The sequence below is a fragment of the Lipotes vexillifer genome, unplaced genomic scaffold (assembly GCF_000442215.2).
Source record: "Lipotes vexillifer unplaced genomic scaffold, Lipotes_vexillifer_v1.1 scaffold361, whole genome shotgun sequence".
Classification (NCBI taxonomy): Eukaryota; Metazoa; Chordata; class Mammalia; order Artiodactyla; family Lipotidae; genus Lipotes; species Lipotes vexillifer.
Window position 1 is genome coordinate 222,137 of NW_006787562.1, and position 21,265 is coordinate 243,401.

At 39.8% G+C, this 21,265-nt stretch overlaps 2 protein-coding genes across 2 annotated transcripts in view; one reads left to right on the forward strand and one right to left on the reverse strand.

Moving 5' to 3' along the window:
- Positions 1-4,318, reverse strand: part of MFAP3 (microfibril associated protein 3) — a 13,407-nt gene extending 9,089 nt beyond the window's left edge. The window contains exon 1 of the mRNA XM_007460310.1: positions 4,273-4,318. The gene's annotated coding sequence lies outside the window, so the exon portion shown is untranslated. The remainder of the gene's footprint in view (positions 1-4,272) is intronic.
- Positions 4,319-4,400: 82 nt separating this feature from the next.
- The window catches only part of FAM114A2 (family with sequence similarity 114 member A2), a 35,149-nt gene continuing 18,284 nt past the window's right edge, over positions 4,401-21,265 (forward strand). The window contains exons 1-9 of the mRNA XM_007460318.1: positions 4,401-4,428; positions 7,904-8,148; positions 8,711-8,810; positions 9,222-9,314; positions 11,924-12,015; positions 13,429-13,563; positions 14,057-14,215; positions 15,048-15,171; positions 19,046-19,125. Coding sequence (XP_007460380.1) covers positions 7,918-8,148; positions 8,711-8,810; positions 9,222-9,314; positions 11,924-12,015; positions 13,429-13,563; positions 14,057-14,215; positions 15,048-15,171; positions 19,046-19,125 — 1,014 coding nt within the window. The 5' untranslated portion in view covers positions 4,401-4,428; positions 7,904-7,917. The remainder of the gene's footprint in view (positions 4,429-7,903; positions 8,149-8,710; positions 8,811-9,221; positions 9,315-11,923; positions 12,016-13,428; positions 13,564-14,056; positions 14,216-15,047; positions 15,172-19,045; positions 19,126-21,265) is intronic.

The following is a 21,265-nucleotide window of genomic DNA, read 5'->3' on the forward strand; positions in this document are numbered from 1 at the left end:
GGAGACAGGAGATAGGGGCTGCTGATGGTGGGCAGAGCTGCAGAGGGGAAGAGAAAGAGGGACTCACACGTGCTGCTCCGGCTCCTGACAGAATTCTACTTCCTGGCTTCAATATGACTTTTTTATTTTTATTTTTTTGCGGTACGCGGGCCTCTCACTGCTGTGGCATCTCCCGTTGCGGAGCACAGGCTCCGGACGCGCAGGCCCAGCAGCCATGGCTCACGGGCCCAGCCGCTCCGTGTCATGTGGGATCCGCCCGGACTGGGACACGAACCCGTGTCCCCTGCATCGGCAGGCGGACTCTCAACCACTACGCCACCAGGGAAGCCCTTTTTTTTTTTTTTTTTTTTGAGAAATAAACATCTTGGAGATATGGGGCTATATGTATAGTTGATTCACTTTGTTATACAGCAGAGACTAACACACTACTGTAAAGCAATTATATTCCAATTAAGATGTTAAAAAAAGAAATAAACATCTTTATCTAATTTTATTCAAAATTAAAACCACAAAAATGAAGGGTGACTGTGCAAACAATGAAGGAAATGGAGAAACGGTCAGGTGGGAGAAAAAAGACTGAGTTCAGCAAAACCTGGAAGGCAGGGGCAGAGACAGCTAACTATATACAAGAGAAGTACTGAAGAGAAGTGTAATTGTGCTGTGAAAACAAAAGAGAAAGGAGGACTTCATGCATTTTAGAAATGCAACTCACTTAAAAGTTTGGAACTTTGCATAATATCATGCCTGCTATTCTCAATGGAGCAGCTGACATTTGGAGGCTAAGAAGAAAGAGTTCAAAAAGGAAAATCAAAGTGCCACCTTCCTGTAAACAGTTAAAAAGGGCTATGCTATGCTTGTGGATGAAGTTACTTGGTAGAATGTTTTATTACCTTTCTTCAGCATGAATAGGATAACTGAAAAGTGTGATATTTAAGTTTAATCTAACTCCTTTTTCATCTTTCAGGTATACTAAAATGTTAGCTTTTCTAGGATCATGAATAATCAGAAATGTAGATGATCTTACCCTCCAGAATCATTCTGGATATTGGCTATATCATTAAAAAAGAAAAAGAAAGAAAAGAAAAGCGCCTAAGCTATCATCCCTAACAGATTGCCTTGTTGCTGTTCCTGCCAAATTCTGAGAGAAGAAATATTTCCATTCTCTTCCAATTTTCAACAGAAGTAAATAAGGAAGTAATGTGGCTAACTTCCATTCTTGTGACTCAATATTAAGTTGGCTGAGGAAACAGCTGTTTGCAGAAATAGTTCTGGGATAATTCAAAGGAAAGAAAAACACTGATGCCCAGATGGTATTGGTTTTTGCTCCAAGTATACTGGGATATTAACGGTTCATTCTCCATAGTTAAGTGCGTTCAAGGCTGTATTTACAGCTTATCCACTCTCCTCAGCCTGCACTGTTACACTTGAAAAATGGAGAAGCTCCCTACCCGAGGCACACAAATGGTCAGAGTGGCATCCTGAATTGGCAAAGGGGAGAAAAAGGAAATGAAGAGCAGACTGTTAGCACTCCTCTATCCTTTCAGAGAACAAATGTAAAGCTGTTGTGCTTATACTCGACCACTGCTATAGACAACATAAAAAGGTTAGTAATACGCAAACAGAAATCATCATTTTGAGGGCCATTTTCCAAAAAGTTTCTGAATAGCCCTTATGCTCCCAACAGTATCTTAGAGCCATCACACACCTCATCACTGGCCTTTGGGCACTTGGCTCAAATGTCAGCATATTTTCTGGCACACTGAGGAACACCCTCTGTATTTGCTGAAGCTGTGCTTCAAACCATGGTTATTTGTTATGCCCTTGACTTTGATCATTTTTGCCATAAGCATTTGCTTATGAAGCTACACAAAGACATTGATATGACAAGCTTAGACTTATGATCTCCTTGCCCATTTTTTTCTCTACAGTCTGAACCTCCCCTGCCCCTGCACCCTCCCAGTATCTCAAACTCAGTATAACTAAAAAAGAACTCCTCACTCTCATGCTCCGATCTACCTGTCCAGTATATACATAGTTCGAATGATAGCCACACAATACAATTCTTCCAGTTTTGCAAGATCAAAGTTATAGTATCATCATGGCTATGTGGTCAGGAACATGGACTCTGGCGTTAGAGTGCCTGATGTGGGACTTGCCTGGTGGTGCAGTGGTTAAGAATCCACCTGCCAATGCAGGGGACACTGGTTCGAGCCCTGGTCCGGGAGGATCTCACGTGTCTCAGAGCAACTAAGCCCGTGCACCACAACTACTGAGCCTGCACTCCAGAGCCTGCGCGCCTAGAGCCCATGCTCTGCAACAAGAGAAGCCACCGCAATGAGAAGCCCGCGCACTGCAACGAAGAGTAGCCCCACTCACTGCAACTACAGAAAGCCCACACGCAGCAACGAAGACCCAACACAGCCAAAAATAAATAAATAAAATAAATTTATATAAAAAAATAAAGATGCAGATTTCTTGGGCATCTGTATCTTTGCCGTGCATGTAGTTTTAATGACTTATAAATCAAGCCCATGTATCTTTTGATTTTCAAAACCTTACTGTAATTCAGCGATTCTCAAAGTGTGGTGCAGGGGCCTCTGAGACTTTTTCAAAATCATTTTCGTATTAATACTAGAAAATTATTTGCTCTTTTCTCTCTCATTCTCACACAATATGGTGCAGTTTTCCAGAGACTACATAATGAATGCTATCACAAGAGAGTGAGTGCAGAAGGAGATATGAGAATCTAGTTGTCTTCTATTAAGCCAGATACTAAAAAAAAACTTGTAACAATGTAAAACAATGCCATTCTTTCCAATAATTTTTTTTTGGAAAATATTCTTCATAGAAATGCTATTTATGTTAACATGTAATGAATGTATCATTTAAAATAAATCAACAATTTTTGAAAAGCTGTTTTGATATATAAAATGGCATACTGAGGAACTCTGGGAGAGGGAGGGTGTCAGGGAGTGCTGGGTGAGGGTGGGTATGAGGGAACTCTGGGTGAGGGAAGGGGTGAGGGGGGAAAAATGGCATATTGATAGATATAAGGACACAAACAAAAACTCTCTGACGTTTTCATTAAGTTTTAAAAGTGTCAAGGGATACTAAGACCAAAAAGTTTGAACACTTTCTATTATAATTATTATCAGCAGTATTTTAAGGATAAGACAGTTAAGTGGCTTACCAAGATTCTATTCTTAAACCTCCAATTTTATGCATTTCCATTACAACAGAAAATCAGAGGAAAACACCTATTTTATACTTAAAGTGTTCTTGTTTTTTTTGGGAATAGGCATTTTCAACATGCTCCCAGGTGATACTGATGCCCCTAAATTTAGAGAAGCACCATCAAAGCAAAGGAAACCATCTGAAGAGTTTTAGGAAGTGACAATTATGTATAGACATTAAAATGGTCATTCTGAAAGCATTAAATGGAGTTGGAAGACGTTGGTTCTTAAAAGGCCAGGTGCCTTCACCTCTCTGGGACTTAGTTTTTCACATCTCTACAGGGAGGGTGTCTCTAATGCTTTTCTGGCCGTCATTTTGGGTTTCATGCATTCCACTGTCCAAGGGCAACTGAAGAGGTGCATCTTTCTGATGAAGGGTCAGGAGTAACCTAAAGTCATAAATCACAGCATGTCACTCTTGGGCACAGAAACCTTCAGTGCTTTTCCACTGCTTTCCAAATAAAAGTCAAAATCCTTCTCCTGACTCACAGCCCCTACAAGGGTTGGCCAGTTTAAGTCTCTGGTCTCATCTTCCTCTTTTTGCTCCACGCACAGTAGCCTTTTTCCTCTTCCTTGACCTGGCTCGGTTTGTTCCCACAATAAGGCGTTTGCACTTGCTATTCCTTCTGCTTCTAATATTCTACACCAGATCTTCAAAAGGTTTACTCCCTCGCTTCCGTCACTTTATTCTGCTTAACTTTCTTTAAAGCACTCACTACCGTCTTAGATAATCGTGTTTGTTTGTTGACCTGTTTATAGTCGGTTTCCTCCGCTAGGCTGTCAACTACTTGTGAGCAAAGCCACAGTCGCTCGTAAACCAGTATGTCCCAAACGCCCAGAGAAGTGCCTGGCAGGTATGTGGAGCTCCGTAAACATACGACGGCCGAACTCCTGCAGCCCAGGCCAGGCTTACAAAAGGGCAGCGGATACCCCACCCTCCTTCACATCGTACCCCAACCCACCGCTCAAACCCACGCCTCGACACCGCTAGTAACCCGCCCCAGCCCTCGACAACCACCGCGAACTAGCCCTCACTCACCAGACCCTCGCCAAGCTCCTTCCGGCTGGACCGGCTGCTTGACCCGGAAGTTCTCTCAGGTAGGCAAGGCCTTCTCCGTCCTGAAGGAGGACTTCCGGGACAGTAGGGAGTGGCTTCTCTGCGGCTGTGGTGGCGGTGCGGATGGCGGCGGGCTGGGTACGGGGCTTCCTGGGAGGAGGCTGGCCGGGTGCGGGGTCTCGGGGTCGCCGCGGAAGGGGAGGAAGCGGCCTGGGGCTGGGGGGCGGGCGCCTCGTGGTGGACGCTGAGGCTGCGGAAGTGCTCTGGTTATTGAAGCGCTCCGCTTGGGTGAGGAATTCTCGTCGTTGTCAGCGTCGGAGAACTTAGGAGCGCAGGTTTACACCAGAACTCCGGTTTGGCACCTGTTCTTGTAGTTAGGAAGAAGGGAGAGCGGATTTTGTACATCTCGAGACAAATCGTTATATTAGTAAAAATAGTAATGCTCCCTCCAGACAACCACCAGGTACTAACAGCAACTTTTACCCGTGAGGGGTTACGTGCCAGGCTCCGTTCCGAACCCCTCACATCCACCGGGTCATTTCGTCTTTCCAGGAATCCTGGCAAATAGGTAGTACTCTCCCCCTTTTACAGATGAAGAAACGGAGACGCAGATAGCTGAACTGACTTCTCACAGTCACTCAAGTACAGAGTTGGAAGAGTGTCAGCCTAACTACATATTATATATAGTATATAATGTGTATGTTACATGCATATTACCGTGTGTTGTAGCTTGGAGAGAGCATAAGGAGAGCAAAAAGATATTCCATCAATGTTTCAGCTACACGAAACATTGATGGAACTTTGTGCACGAACTGTGTAGCCTTTCCTATTTGGCCTCTGGAGTAAGTAGGGCAGAAATTGTGTCTTAAATTAGTTCTCAGTCTTCAGAGCTTGGCATGCAACAGGTAGTCAAAAAAAATGTTTGCAAGTAAATGAATGAGTGTTTCACAGTTGGTTTTTACGTTTATGGATAGTTGTATCTAGATTGTTTTTTTCTATGTGTTTTGGAAACGTATGTATATCATATACCATATGGTCTAGGATCCAGGATGTTATATAAATCTACCTTTCTAGCCTTACGCCTCCCCATCATTCTCTTTGCCATATTAACTACTCCTGGTATCTGTCTGTATTCCACACTGTCATACCTCAGACCTTTGAGATTTCCCGTGTTGTTTACACACCCTTGAATTCTCTCATTGGCATCTTCATCTGTCAGAATCCTAAGTGCCCTTTAAGGCAGGTATTACAAGTTCAGATGCCTACAGGGGCTAATCAGGTAACATAAACGAGTCAAGAGAATTTGGGTGGAGATTACGGGGAACTAGAGAGCACTACTCTACCCTTTCTAAAAGATGCCCAGCAGATATTTGGCATGAGCTAGTTATTAACAAGTCGAATGTGGGCCCAGTGTCGCCAGATCTTTCAGTTTTACAAGGGAAGTTGGAAATTTCTATTTGTAAACGAACTCTGATTTTTAAATGTTACCAGTTAGTATAGAAAAATGTTTAAGCGCTGTGCAGGCCAAACAAAAAAATCTGTAGGCTGGATTTGGGACTCAAAATCCCAGTTTGTGATCACTATTCTGTGCTTTTTTCAAGTATTTAAAGTTCATGAGTGTTATTTCCTGATCCTAGCATACTTTTCCTTGCTCTCTGTTCTTTTAACATTTTGTGTGTACCTCAGTTATAGTGCTACTTCCAGGTTACCTTAGTTGTTAGTATGTCTCTCTTTTTTAGTATGTTAGAAATGTTTTGATGGCATTGATGGATTGGGTCTAATTTTGTGGTTAGTATATATTGATAAAAACATGTGCTTATACATACCGAGGTGTGTGTGTGTGTGTGTGTGTGTGTGTGTGTGTGTGTGTGTGTCTATGTATGTGTGAGATACGTTTATTTCTCCCCTGGTAATACTTGGTTATCCTGGAAACCAGCATCTCCTCCTTGTAAAAACACCAATAATATCTTGACTTTAATTGTCAAAGAGCTGTACTTCTGGAAGGAATTGAATTTGTTAACATTGCTATTCAAAAGCTGGTCTGATGTAAATCTTATTCTGGTAGCTTAAATTTCATAATCTTCTCTCTGAAAAATTGAGGTAGGAGTGATTAATGAGTAATAAGATTTTTTTAAATGTCAAAAAAGGAAAAGTTGATAAATTGAAATTAAAAACTTTTGCTCTGTGAAAAGCTGTATGAAGAGGATGAAAAGATAAGCTACAAACTGGGATAAAATGTTTACAAACCAAACCACATATCTCACAAAGGACTTGAATCTAGAATATAAAAAGAGCTCTCAAAACTTAACAGTAGGGCTTCCCTGGTGGCATAGTGGTTGAGAGTCCACCTGCCGATGAAGGGGACACGGGTTCGTGCCCCGGTCCGGGAGGATCCCACATGCCGCGGAGTGGCTGGGCTGTGGCCGCTGAGCCTGCGCGTCCGGAGCCTGTGCTCTGCAACGGCAGAGGCCACAACAGTGAGAGGCCCGTGTACCGCAAAAAAAAAAACAAAAAAACAAACAAAAAAAAACAACTTAACAGTAAAGAAAAAAATCCAATTAGAAAATGAGCAAAAGATAAAAATAGCTCTTTCACTGAAGAGGATATACAGATGGCAAATAAACACATGAAAAGATGTTCAATATCATTAGCCATTAGAGAAATGCAGCTTAAAGCTTAAAGCCATATTAAGCTGTCATAGTGCACCTATATCAGAATGGTTCACATAAAAAATAACCCTGCCAAATGCTGGTGAGAATGAAGAGAAACTTGATTACTCATACATTGCTGGTGGGAATGTAAAATGGTACGGCTACTTTGGAAAAGAGTATGGCAGCTTCTTATAAAATTAAGCAAGTACTATCGATTGCACTCTGGTCATTTATTCCAGGGAAATGAAAGCTTATATTCCCATAAAAACCTGTATATAAATGTTCATAGCCATTTTATTTGTAATAGCCCTAAACTGAAACAACTGAGATACATCCATACCAAAGAACACTACTCAGCAATAAAAAGGGAGAAACTAGTGGTACAACAGCTTGGAAGAATCTTGAGGGACTTATGCTGAGTGAAAAAAGTAAATCTCAGTAGGTTACATACTGTGTGATTGCATTTATATAACATCTTGAAATGACAAAATTATAGAGATGGAGAATATCAATGGTAGCTGTGGGTTAGGAGGAGGGTGGGACGTGGCTAAAAATAGATAACAAAAGGGATCCTTGTAATTGAATTATTCTGTATCCTGACTTTGGTAATTGAATTATTCTGTATCCTGACTGTGGTAATCCTATTCTGTATCACATGAATCTGTGCATACGATAAAATTTCATAGAACTAATTACATGCACACAAATGAGTGCATGTAAAACTGGTGAAATCTGAGTAATGTTGGGGGATTGTATCTATCAGTATCCTGGTTGTGATATGCTATAGTTACACAAATTGTTCTCTTGGGGAAAACTAGGTGAAAGGTATATTAGATCTCTCTGTATTATTTCTTACACCTGCATGTGACTCGATAATCTCAAAAAGTTTATTCAAGTAACTTTTACCAAAAACAAGCTTATATAATTAATTTTGGGGGGTTGGGGGGCTTTTATTTTACCAGGCAATGATCTAATCATGTCGGATAAAGATGATATTGAGACTGAAGTGATAACTGAAGCAACCTCCATCCTTGAAGATGAGAACTGTGAGCCAACCAAGAATTTTGAGTCAGTTGACCAAAGTGCCAAGTCAGAGAGTAAATCAGAACCTGTAGCTTCTACTCGGAAAAGACCAGAGTCCAAACCTTCCAGTGACCTTGAGACTTCAGACGTTCTCCCTGTTCAGACATCACAGGCTGCAGGCAAAGTAGAGTATCTATTAAAACATTGAGATTAAAAAGTATTAGGGGGCTTCCCTGGTGGCGCAGTGGTTGAGAGTCCGCCTGCCGATGCAGGGGACACGGGTTCGTGCCCCGGTACGGGAAGATCCCACATGCCGTGGAGCGGCTGGACCCGTGAGCCATGGCCGCTGAGCCTGCGAGTCTGGAGCCTGTGCTCTGCAACGGGAGAGGCCACAACAGTGAGAGGCCCGTGTACCGCAAAAAAAAAAAAAAAAAAGTATTAGGGTTAAAAGGAATATGGAATCAATACCAAATTGGGATTGCACCTATTTCTTTCTTTTTATAACCATAAAACAATTTTCTCAGTTCTATATATGCTTTTATGAGTAGTTGCCTTTGCTATGTGATGCTTACATTGCAGGTAACATACATCTGTCAGTCAAGCAATACACTTCTTGAGCCAACTAGTATGTATCTGTTCACCCATACTTTTGGCGAATAATTAGCTACCTTGTATATACACTCTTATTTTCCTCTAATTTTTCTATTTTTCTTTGCCTTTGTTTTTCTGGCTACTGGCAAAAATAGGAGACTGTTTCCAAAGATGTACCCCAGACCGGATGGGGCTATTGGGGAAGTTGGGGCAAGTCCTTGCTCTCCTCAGCCTCAGCTACAGTAGCCACAGTAGGTAAGGTCATCAGTCATTTTATTAATTTTTGTGTGCATTTTGCTACAAATCTGTGTTCAAAATGACTTTGTTAATTATTCTTCTTCCATGATTACTCAAAGGCTTTATAGTTTGAAGATACGTTAGTAATCATGGGCTGATTTATACTGCCACTAGAATTGGTAACATATTTCATTATAAGGTTAACATTTAGGAATTAATATAAAACTATTCTTTGGTGATAATGAATCAATTTTTTTTTCCTTTGGTAAGGATACACTCCCAAAGATGAGTTATATATGGTCAAAATAACATGTCTTGTGGTTGTAATGAATTTAAAAATCTGTGGGTTTAATTTTCAGCTTGTTTCTTCAGTTTTGGTGACTAGTAGCAAATAAATTCAAATATAAAAATGTTATTTTTTCTCTTTAGGACAAGGTATTTCAAATGTCATTGAGAAGGCAGAGACTTCCCTTGGAATCCCTAGTCCCAGTGAAATTTCATCTGAAGTCCAGTATGCAACAGGTCAGTATATGGAAACATTAAGGCCTAGAATTATAAACTGAAATGGAATAGTTAAGCTCATTGTTTTCAGTAGATGTTTTTTGACTGTCTGATATTCAGGGCATCATGGGGCTGATGAGAAATGGGATTTGGAATCTTTGGCTTTAACCACTCAGTTGTCTCTTTACTTTCCTCATCTATGAAATTGGGTGATATTTTATATTGCAGAGGACTGTTACAAACATTAAATAAGTAAATCTACATGAATGTAGATTGTAAAAATTGCCTAGCTTTGTGCTTGGCATAATTGAGTAAGAGCCCAGTAAGAGTTAGCTGAATTTGAATCTACTGTGGCATGAAAAGATGTTTTAATGTGTTAGTTTTGGTGCTGTTCCATGGTTCATTTTTTTAAGCCTTTTTTCTCTGTGCTTCGGTTTGGATAGTTTTTGTTGTGGCTTCAGGTTTACTGATCTTTTCTTCTGCTGTGTCTAATGCTGTTAAGTCCATTCAGTGACTTTTAAATTTTAGATAATATTTTTCAACTCTAGAAATTCCATTTGTTTCTTTTTTTGTCTTCCATTTCTCACCTCCTTATGTATATATTTTAGTGTCCCTGACTGTCATCTCTGTCATTTGAATCTGTTTCTATTGACCAATTTTTTTTCTTGCTTAGAGATAACATTTTCATTTCATTGATTGGTTGCTGGACATTAGAAATGTTACCTTGCTGGGTGAATTTTGTAGTCCTGTAAAGGGTGTGAGTTTTGTTTTGAAGACAGTTAAGATATTTGTAACTTAGATTGATCTTTTGGTCTCGATTTTAAACTTCTTGAGGGTGATTTCTAGAGTAGCCATTATTGTTAAGTGCTAGTTTAGCTCAACTACTAAGTCTCTGACCCTTCTGAGGTCTCTACCTAATTTCCAGGTGTTTAACTAGGTCTCTGTACTTGATTGGTTGGAAGTCAAATGTCTCTCAGCCTAGCATGGGCTTTGGGCATTGTTTAGTTTACAGCTCCATGGCAGTTCCTTGCCCAGTATCGTGGAGTTTTCCAGTGCAGGAACAGCTTAGTATTCAGCCAAAGACTCAAGGACACTCCTGTGTAGATAGTTAGAACTCTTTACCTCTGTATCTCCCTCCTCTCCAGTACAGGCATACTTTGGAGATATTGTGGATTCAGTTTCAGACCACTGCAATAAAGTGAATATCGCAAAATACGAGTCTCACAAATTCTTTTTTGGGTTTTCCAGTGCATATAAAAATTTATACTATATTGTAAGCTATTAAGTGTACAGTAGCATTATGTCAAAAAGAATAATGTACATACCTTAATTAAAAAATACCTTATTGCTGAAAAATACTAACCATTATCTGACAGCGGAGGGTTGCACAAACCTTTGTTTGTAAAAAAAAAAAAAAAAAAAAAAGCAATATCTGCAGAGCACAATAAAGTGCAATAGAATGAGGTATGCTTGTACTCTGACCTGCAAATTCCAGGTGCTTCAGCTTTCCTAGATTCCAGTCTCTGTCTCTTCTACTTAATAAGACTGCCATGCTCTGCTTGGGTTTCCCCTCCCTGTGCTGTGGTCTGGAAAGCAAGCCAATCATAGAGTTCTTATCATTTGTTTCTCTTCTCTCCTGAACTATAGTACAGTACGGTCTGTAGTCCAATGTCTGGAGATAATTGTTTCTTATATTTTGTCCAGTTTTCTAGATGCTATGGTAGAAGGGCAAGTCTGACACCAGATAATCCATCATAGTCGGAAGCAGAAGTCCTCCCTACAATAGATTATTTGTTGATCTCCTGTAAGAGATTTTAGTGTTAATAAAATAGAACAGATTTTAAACAAATCTTTGTAATGCATGTCTGAATCCTGTGAAGAAGCATAATTTTCCAGGATAAAGTTTAAAGTAGATTGGATTTTTAAAAAGTCACATTCCTTGAGTTATAATTTACATAAAGTTCACTCTTTTTAGGTACAGTCATCCCTTGATATCCATGGGGTGATTGGTTCCTGGAGCCCCCCATGGATACCAAAATCCTCAGATGCTCAAGTTCTTTATATAAAATGAGTATTCACAGGTTCAGCATCCATAGAACAGAGGGCCAACTGTATATGGTTTTACATATTTTAACAAACATACCATCCTGTTTATGCTGTGTAATCACAGTCCATTGTGATTATACAGATATAGAATATTTCTTATATTTGTATAGACAAGACTCGAGAATATTTTCATTCCTCCCCACCCCCCAAAAAAAATCCCCTCATGCCCCTTTGTAGTCACTCCCCTCCACCTATTCTTAGCTCTTGGCAACCACTGATCTGTTTTCTGACCCTGTGGTTTTACCTGTGCAGAAGATCATATGAATGGAATCACACAGTATATAGTCTGTTATATATGTCATAGGTTGTTCAAAAGACTGGATTTTGTTTTTGAAATGAAAATGAAAAACTGCCTTAACTTTTATTTTAAAATAGGCAAATGGTTTAAAATAATAAAGCAAAAAGTACTAAGGCCTTGTGTGTTGGAAATAAGGTCTAATTCTTAAAAATTCATATAGATGCTAATAAAGCAAAACTATTTACGGACTGTCTCTTCATATTTACACATCCCTTCCCCACTGTAGGAGAGACAAATGCCAAAGAGAATGAAAACTCCTCTCCCATGAGTGGGCCATTTGGGGTATTCTCTACCATCTCTACTGCTGTTCAGAGCACAGTGAGTAAAAATTTCAAGGTGGCCTGCTTCCTTCCATGATTATAATGGGTTTTTGTCTCTTTCTTTTCCTTGAAAAGTCATGGGGACTGATTCCTCTTATGGGAGTTCAAATTCCTGAAGATCATTCACTTTGATCTTAGGGTAGAGTGAGAGCTGACTTGAAAACTTAAAAGAAGTAAAAGAGGGAGCAGGAAATGCAGAGTAATAGAGAGGCAATGTACATAATATTTTATGGACTAAGAATTCTTAGTTTGGTGGCCCTAGAAAAACATCTCTGCTTTACAAAAATATTTTTGTCATAATTATATCTTTTAGGCAAAGGGAAAATGAGATGTTTATGATAAATACTTATTGAACTATAGATTAGAAACATTTTTGAAAGGATTAAATAGGAAGCTTAATATCTTTCCTACATGAGGATAGATAGCTAGTACTTTTTTATTTTAACTTTTGTGTGTTTTTTTTTGTGTTTTTTTGGTTTGTTTTTTTGTTTGTTTTGCGGTACGCGGGCCTCTCACCGCCGTGGCCTCTCCTGTTGCGGAGCACAGGCTCCAGACACGCAGACCCAGCGGCCATGGCTCACGGGCCTAGCCGCTCCGCGGCATGTGGGATCCTCCCGGACCGAGGCACGAACCCGCGTCCCCTGCATCGGCTGGCAGACTCCCAACTACTGCACCAGGGAAGCCCCTAATTTTAACTTTTTATTGAAGTATAATCTGTATACAGACAAGTGAAATCATAAGTGTTCAGTTTTAATTTTCACGACGTGAGCACACTCAGACTAAGAAACAGCAGGGTGGTATATCAGATGTCTCCCCTGTGCTGTCTCCCAGTCTTCTGTGCCTCCCTCTCTTGCCATCTAAGATAACCACAATCCAGTCTTCTGCCATCATAGATTAATTTTTCCCTGCTATATGAACAGAATCATACAGAATGTACTCTAGTGTATCTAGTTTCTTTCACTCATTATTATGTTTATATAATTTCTCCACGGTATAGTTTGTGTGGTGTATTCCATTTTCTTTGTTGTATTCCATCAAGTGACTATGTAACATTTACTCATTCCAGGATTGGTAAGTATTGGGGTAGTTTCCAGCTTTTAGGTTTTATAATAGTACTGCTATGAGTGTTCTTGTATGTCTTTTGATGAACCTCTACACATTTTTTTGAGTATTTAACCATGCGTGGAGTTGCTGGGTCATAGGATATTCACATGTTCAGCTATAGTAGATACTGACAAATAATATTCCAAAGTGGGTATACTGCTTTACATTCCCACAAGCACTGTATGATTGTTTTAGTTGCTCCTTGTTCTAGCCAGTGGTTGCTATTGTTAGCCACTATTTTGTGAAATGAAAACATGCAGGTGTCTTTTTTCAGTATTATTGTAATGAGGTTGCATGTGTTTCCTAGGGAAAGAGTGTTATCAGTGGGGGTTTGGATGCCTTAGAATTCATTGGGAAAAAGACAATGGATGTAATAGCAGAAGGGGATCCTGGATTTAAAAGAACCAAGGGTCTGATGAACCGGACTTCCACACTGTCTCAGGTACTGTTTGCATTCCTGTTTGTATTTTGATCTGTATTTTTGCCTTTGGTAATTTGGGACCTTCTTATTATTTCCTTTTGAGGACTTTTCAGTGTTTTTTGTTTTGTTTTGTTTTGTTTTGTTTTTGGTAAGAGGGTGCACAGCTGTAATGCTTAGAAAAATGCCCAGTTCTTTTTTTTTTTCCTCCTCTTTCCTTTCTGCAGGAGCCTGTTGTCAGTGCAATATAAGATGCCAAGCCCTTTCAGGGTTGTTATTAGATTAATGGTAAAACCACTGTCAGAGAAACACCTGGTTCCTGGGGTGTTATTTACCCTGTCTAGGAGCAAATTATGTGATCATATTTTCCCTGCAGCTTCTGAGCCTATCCGATTTGAATCACAATTCCAAGAATGAAAGGGCAGTGTTACCCGTCTCAGTTTGCTTCCCTTGACTTTCAGAACTTACCCTTAAGCTCTTGTTACTTGTTCCAGTGTAATGCCTCGATCTCTTTCAGGTTTTAAGAGAGGCAAAGGAGAAAGAAGAGTTATGGACCGCCAATGAGGTTACCATGGAAACGGATAAGAAAACTCATTATGGGCTACTCTTTGATGAATTTCAAGGCCTTTCACATCTAGAAGCTCTGGAGATGCTCTCCCGAGAAAGTGAAATAAAGGTAATTCCAAACCAAAAATTTCAACTGGAGTAGTCTTTAAGCAGAAGCACACTGTATAGTTTCTTTTCCTTTTGTGCAGTTGGAGGATGAAATGTATGTCAGGTAGAGGCTTGAGACTCTCTGAAAATGCTATACCAAAATAAACAAAAAAACTAATTTTTGAACTAATTGCTAGAAATAGAATGAGTCAAGTGTTGTTTCTCTAAATTTAAACAAAAATGGACAGATTGGGCTTCCCTGGTGGCGCAGTGGTTGGGAGTCTGCCTGCTGATGCAGGGGACACAGGTTCGTGCCCTGGTCTGGGAAGATCCCACATGCCACAGAGCGGCTGGGCCCGTGAGCCATGGCCGCTGAGCCTGCGCGTCGGGAGCCTGTGCTCCGCAACGGGAGAGGCCACAACAGTGAGAGGCCAGCGTACCGCAAAAAAAAAAAAAAAAAAAAAAAGGACAGATTAACAAAGAGGTCTTAATAGCATATCTATTATTTTTCCTTCATCTTGTTCTTTTTTTTCTTTTTATAAGTTTCTTTGGCTTAAGCTGCCAGTTTGGATACAGTTACCTGTTAGCATTTAATTGATTCAAGACTATTCCATTTCCTCCTAATTTCTAAGCTGTTGTTAAGCACTAATAATTTCCAGACATTTCTGGCTTATATTATTTTTGGAAACACAATTCTCTGTACCTTTCTCTAATGACCTGCCTCTTGTATTAAGGTTCTTGAGGAAGAGCTTGTGAACTCATACTTTTAATTTTAATATGATCCATAGCCGCTTCATTTGAGAATGTTCTTCTTTTTCTCTCATACTCCCACTTACTATTTTATATCAATTCAGGTGAAATCTATTCTTAATTCTCTAAGTGGAGAAGAATTGGAGACTCTAAAATTTGAATTGGAGCAACTCAAAGAAGCATTTTCCCTAGCAGAGTTCTGTGAGGAAGAGGAGGAAGAGAAGAAAGGTAACATGGAAATCCAGCATCTGAGTGGGAGGGATGTAGTGTGTTTATATGCAGTGATTGTCCTTGAAATAAATCTCTCCAATTACATTAACTCTTTTTTTAAAATTGAAGTGTAGTTGATTCACAGTATTGTGTTAGTTTCAGGTGTATAGCAAAGTAATTCAATTATATACATATATTTTTCAGATTGTTTTCCATTATAGGTTATTACAAGATATTGAATATAATTCCCTGTGCTATACAGTAAATCCTTGTTGCTTATCTGTTTTATGTATAGTAGTTTGTATCTGTTAATCCCATATTCCTAATTTATCCCCCCTTCCCCTTTCCCCTTTGGTAACCATAAGTTTGTTTTCTGTGTCTGTGAGTCTGTTTCTGTTTTGTACATAGATTCATTTGTACTATTTTTTTTAAGATTCCACATAAAAGTGATATCATACAGTATTTGTGTTTGTCTCTCTGACTTCACTTAATATGATAATCTCTAGGTCCATCCATGTTGGTGCAAATGGCAATATTTCATTCTTTTTATGGCTGAGTAGTAGTCCCTTTTGTGTATATATACCACATCTTCTTAAACCAATTGTCTGGTTATGTAATATCTTGCTAAATGGTATCTTACTCTATGTAAAAGAGTCCTGATATGAAATGGTCTTTGAATATGAGTTTTTAAAGCTGTCTTGAGGTATTGAGAAGGCAATAAGCACGGTGGATAAAAGGATGAGTTTTGGAGTTAGACCTGGGTTCTAAATCAAGACCTGCCATTTATTAAACCATGCAACTTTGTGAAATTACTTAACCCTGAGTGTCTGGTTCTTCAACTGTAAGTAGAGGTAGCTAATTCCTCTCAGTTTGTTATAAGGGCTAAATGAAATATTATGTTTAATGTATGGCTCATAGTAAACACTCAACAAATGGTGGCTATTATTTTCATTATTAGGATGGCATAAGTAAATAAATAAAGATCTGCATTTTCAAAGTCTCACTTAGCAGGAAACCTATAAATTAATTTTGATTTGCTTAAGTTGCTCCATTGTTCTTAACTAAGCCCTGGTGTGACAGTCCCTGGTTATTTATGAACTTAATTAAGGTTATTTGTACATAGTGCCTAACAGGATTTGTTTAATTTAGTCGACATCTGGCTTCACATAGTGATCAGAAATCCTGATCTTTAAATACCATTCAGAGGACTCTAAGGGAATTTCTAAACAGATGGATTTGTGTCTATAATATTTTTATTCCCTGTTTGCCTGAGATCAGGATTCTGCAAAGATAGCACTGGAGTGCTGCATGCCACCCTTCCCAATGGCCCTCCGCAGTGATTTTGGTTGAGAATGGAACACTGACCTTGGTATTTAATTATATCTCAATGAAGTTTTTTTTAAAAAAAGTGGTAGCAGAGGGGAGAGAAAACCACAGAACCTAGTTCTGGTGATGTTGATCATCTTCAGTTTCTATCAGCATCCTTAGCCCTTGTCCCTCTATCTTATATACTCAGTGCCTTCACTTTTTTAGGAGACTTCCGGCTTGAGGTGCCAGCCCCTCTCCTGAGTCCCTCCAAAGCACTAACCCTGTCTCCCTTCCATCCTTACATGCTTTATTCTAATGCAACAACTGCTTTTTATGCTCAAGTCTGTGGGGAGTACACGACAAGGATCTCCATTTTTCCCCCCTGTATTTTATTTTACCTTATTATTTTTTTAATATTAATTTGTTTTATTTTTTAGATTCCACATATAAGTGATAACATAGTTTTTGTCTTTCTGTATCTGACTTATTTCTCTAAGCATAATACCCTCCAGGTCTATACATGTTGCAAATGCAAACATTTTTTGATCAACTCTTAGCAGTAAAAGGTTTTTGAGCACTTAGACCCAATATGTGTATATTTGAATGTGTATAAATTATACACATATACTACCATAGTAATATATTATTTACATTCTAAAGTACATCCTAAAAAAGTACTTCTTGAAGAATGAGATAAATGACTACAAGTAAAAGTTGCATTTTTTTCCTCCTGCACTCTATTTTTTGTGAACCCTTTGAGGTGCTTGCATCCCACTTGGATTCAGATCCATCCCTTGTCTCACATAATTTAGAGCTTAACTGGGAAAGCAAAATGCCTTCCTGAGAGTCAGGTTTTTAGTAGAATATGATTTAGGAGTTGTTTACATGAGTTATATAGGTCACAGTTGTATCATTTAGTGAGATCGGCTTTTCCCAAACTATGTTATACCTGGGATCTCTAAACCCTTTGAATTCTCTGCCTTGAATGCCAAGAGAGGACAGAAGAGCAGATGGAGAGAGAAGAACCAAGACAATTTTTTTCCTAAGGATTCTGGGGAGAAAGCATGTATGAAGCAGTAGTAATTTGCCTTGGTAACCATGAACTGGTGACTAAGAAATACTCACATAGATTGTAAGTGCTAAGAGATTTCTGTGTACAGGATTTCTCTCTGTAGTCTTTGGTGGAGAGAAAACTTGGGCTGGGCTTCAAAGAGGAGATTGGATAGGATTTAGATGAATAGAGAGGAAAAGAGCCATTTCCTGTCATTTGTTTGGATGTGTTGATTGTTTTTGATCTTGACTCACCTGTTTGTTTGCATGTTTCTCAGGTATTAAGTATTCCATGTTCCACATCATCGCTCATCAAGCTTATTCTAAAGCTTCCTTACTATCCTTCCAACATTCTGGAATCCTCTTCCTTTCTTATTACCTACTCTTATTCTTATCTGGATCCTGGAATATTGCCTCAGGCTTCCTGCCTCCCTTCAGGTTTCTCTTTTTATTTCATTCCCACCCAGGAGCTAAAGTGATCTTTCTAAAATTTTAATTGGACTTACCTGTCTCTGTATAAAACCATTCAGCAGCTCCTCATTCTCTTAATAAAAGTTTGAATTCTTCACCATGGTTTATGATGCCCTTTATTACCTGGATCCTGCTTACTTTCCTAGCTTCATTCTACCCCTCTTCTCTTTCTTCCATTAGGACAATCCCAACCATGTTAAACTTCTTGCCACGCTTTCTTTCACCTCTGGATCTTTGTACTTGTTTTCTCTGCCTGAAGCTCTTCCATTCTCCTGGCTAGCTTGTACTTGTTTTTTATGTCCCAGCTTAAATTCCATTTCTTTGGAAGCACATGCCTCTTACCCACTTAGTACTCTGCTTTCATCACTTTTCCATTCATACTTCTAGGATGTAATCCAAAGGGCATAGGCTGTGGACTGGGGGTGGGAAGCCCAAGGTTTGACTCCTTATTTGTTATGAGATTTGGGGATATAAATTAACCTCTTCAAGCCCTAGTTTCTTCATCTCTAAATGGGATAATGATGCTTTTTTTTTTTTTTTTTTTTTTTTTTTTTGCCGCGGGCCTCTCACTGTTGTGGCCTCTCCCGTTGCGGAGCACAGGCCTCGGACATGCAGGCCCAGCGGCCATGGCTCATTTTTTTTTTTTTTTTTTTTTTTGTTTTTGTGGTACGTGGGCCTCTCACTGTTGCGACCTCTCGCTGTGGAGCACAGGCTCCGGACGCGCAGGCCCAGCGGCCACGGCCCACAGGCCCAGCCGCTCCGCGGCATGTGGGATCCTCCCAGACCGGGGCACGAACCCGCGTCCCCTGCATCGGCAGGCGGACTCTCAACCACTGCGCCACCAGGGAAACCCAATGATGCATTTTTTTTTTAGAAGCCTATTGGAAGAATTCATCAGTAAAATATACATAAAAGGATTCTGTAAGCACTAAAGCACCTTGCTCATATAATTTGCTTCTGCTGTGTTTACTGCTACAGCTGCTACTATCATTCCTCTTCTCTCCCCCTGCAATGATCCTCACCAGTCTTTCTGCAGTGTTTTATGTGGGACTTGTTTTTCTAGGGGATGAAGACTTTACCAAAGAGATAACAGAGCTATTTTCCCAGCTGCATGTCTCCTCCAAACCAGAGAAACTTACTAGGGTAAGTTTTCCTTCTTGCTGATTTTCAATTTTTTACATATATATTTAGTGGATAAAGAATGTAAGGTTGTAAATTCCTGGCAAGGATGTCACCAAAACCGAGGGTATGTTCTGAGTTCCATACCCCCTGTCTCCCTCTTGGTCTCGCAGGTTAGTGTGCTAAAGTCACACTGCACCCCCTTACCCCCAGCCCCCCAACACATGTGCCATCCTCAACCTGTTTCCATTTGGAATGCTTTGCTTGTCTGAAAGCTTAAATTAGGCCATAGCATTGGTCAGTTAAAGTTGGCAGCACTCTTCAGCCATCATGATACCAATGGGCTAGTTCTCTATTGAGGGCTCACTGTTCTCAGGGCTCTGAGTGATTCTGAGATGGTGGGATGTGGCCCCTGCCTTTAGGTAGCTGGAGTTTGCCATTTCCCAGAGCCCAGTAACTCAGATAATGACCACTTAGCTTGTGGAAATGAGAGAATGCATGGCCTGAGCCTTGGTCTTTGGTAGTGATGCCTGAGCTGTCTTCAGTCAAAGCTCAGAGTGGGTCGGGAGATACTGTTTTCAGGGTAGTACCCGCCTAGCATATACACCAGTGCCAGCTCCTGGGACAGTATTCTCTGGGTCTTGGGCTGCTTGCTGCCTCTTCACCCTCTTCTCGAGAAATATCTTAGGATCGGTTAGCAGCAGCACACATTGCTTCCTGGCCAGGGAGAGCTGATAGCCATTGTATAGTCATCAGAGTCACCTCTTGCGTACCCCACAGTAAGGAATAGGATGCTTCAGGGAAGTTACCCTGCTCTCCCATGCCCACTAAAAACACTGCATTCTCCAAGAAAGCTTTTCAGAACCTTGCCTCAGCACTTCCTCTCCCTCATCTTGTCTGTAGCACCTTATGGCACTTTCTAGCTTGTGTTATAGTGTTTTTTGTTTTGGAAGTAATAGCAAACTTAGAAAAAAGTTGCAAGAAAAGTACAAACAACATTCATATAGCTTTTATGCAGACACACCTATTAACATTTCACTGCATTTGCTTCATCATTTGTGCTTGCAAATGTGTTCTCTTTCCCCCTTCCTATCCCTTCCTCTCCACCTCCCCCATAGACACACACACACAAGTTATTACTATTATTGGGACTTTTTTTTTTTTTTTTTTTTTTTAAGACACTGTGATGAAGAGGAAGGAAAGAAACATGGAAAGATGCCAATGAAACTAATAAAATAGACTCCTAGTTTTTTTTTTTTTTTTTTTTTGGCCATACCGCGTGGCATGCGGGATCTTTAGTTCCCCAACCAGGGATAGAATCCATGCCCTCCCGCACTGGAAGTGTGGTGTCTTAACCACTGGACCACCAGGGAAGTCCCTGGGACTATTTTTTGAGAGTAAAATGTAAGCATTATAGCCCTGTACTCCTAAATATTTCAATATATATCTCCTAAGAATATGGATATTCCCTTCTATAACCACACGAATTATCAACTGCAATAAATTTAACATTGATACCATACTTTATTTAATCTGTTGTCCACATTCCAGTTTTGTCAGTTGACCTGATAATGTCCTTCATATCCAATTTTTTCCTCTAATGTTGGAGCCAGTACATGATTGCGAATTGTATTTAGTTGTCACGTACTTTGTCTCTTTTAATCTATATTTGCTTTTTGTTTTTTTTGTTTGTTTTAGTCTCTTTTAATCTGGAAGAGTTCCTTAGCTTTTCTTTGTCTTTTATGATTTTGACATTTTTGAGAAATACAAGCCCCTTCCCCCTTTATAAAGGTAGAGTATTCCTCATTTGAGTGTTGTCCGGTGTTTTCTCATGATTAAAATCAGGTTATGCATTCTTGTAAGTGATGTTGTATCCTGCACAGGGTACCATATCTAGAGGCACATGATGTCCATTTGTCCGTTATTGGTGATGTGTTGTCTGATTTCTCACTGTATAGTTATGATTTTGTTCCTTTGTTACTAATTAGCTTTCTGTGGGGAGACATTTTAAGACCATACAAATATCCTGCTCCTCATAATTTAGCATCCTAGATTTAGAAACTATTCATGATTTTTGCTGCACCAGTCTTTACTGTGATGGTTGCTGAATGATGATTTGTTTCAATCCCAGTACATGCTCCACATTTACCAGTGAGCTCTCGGC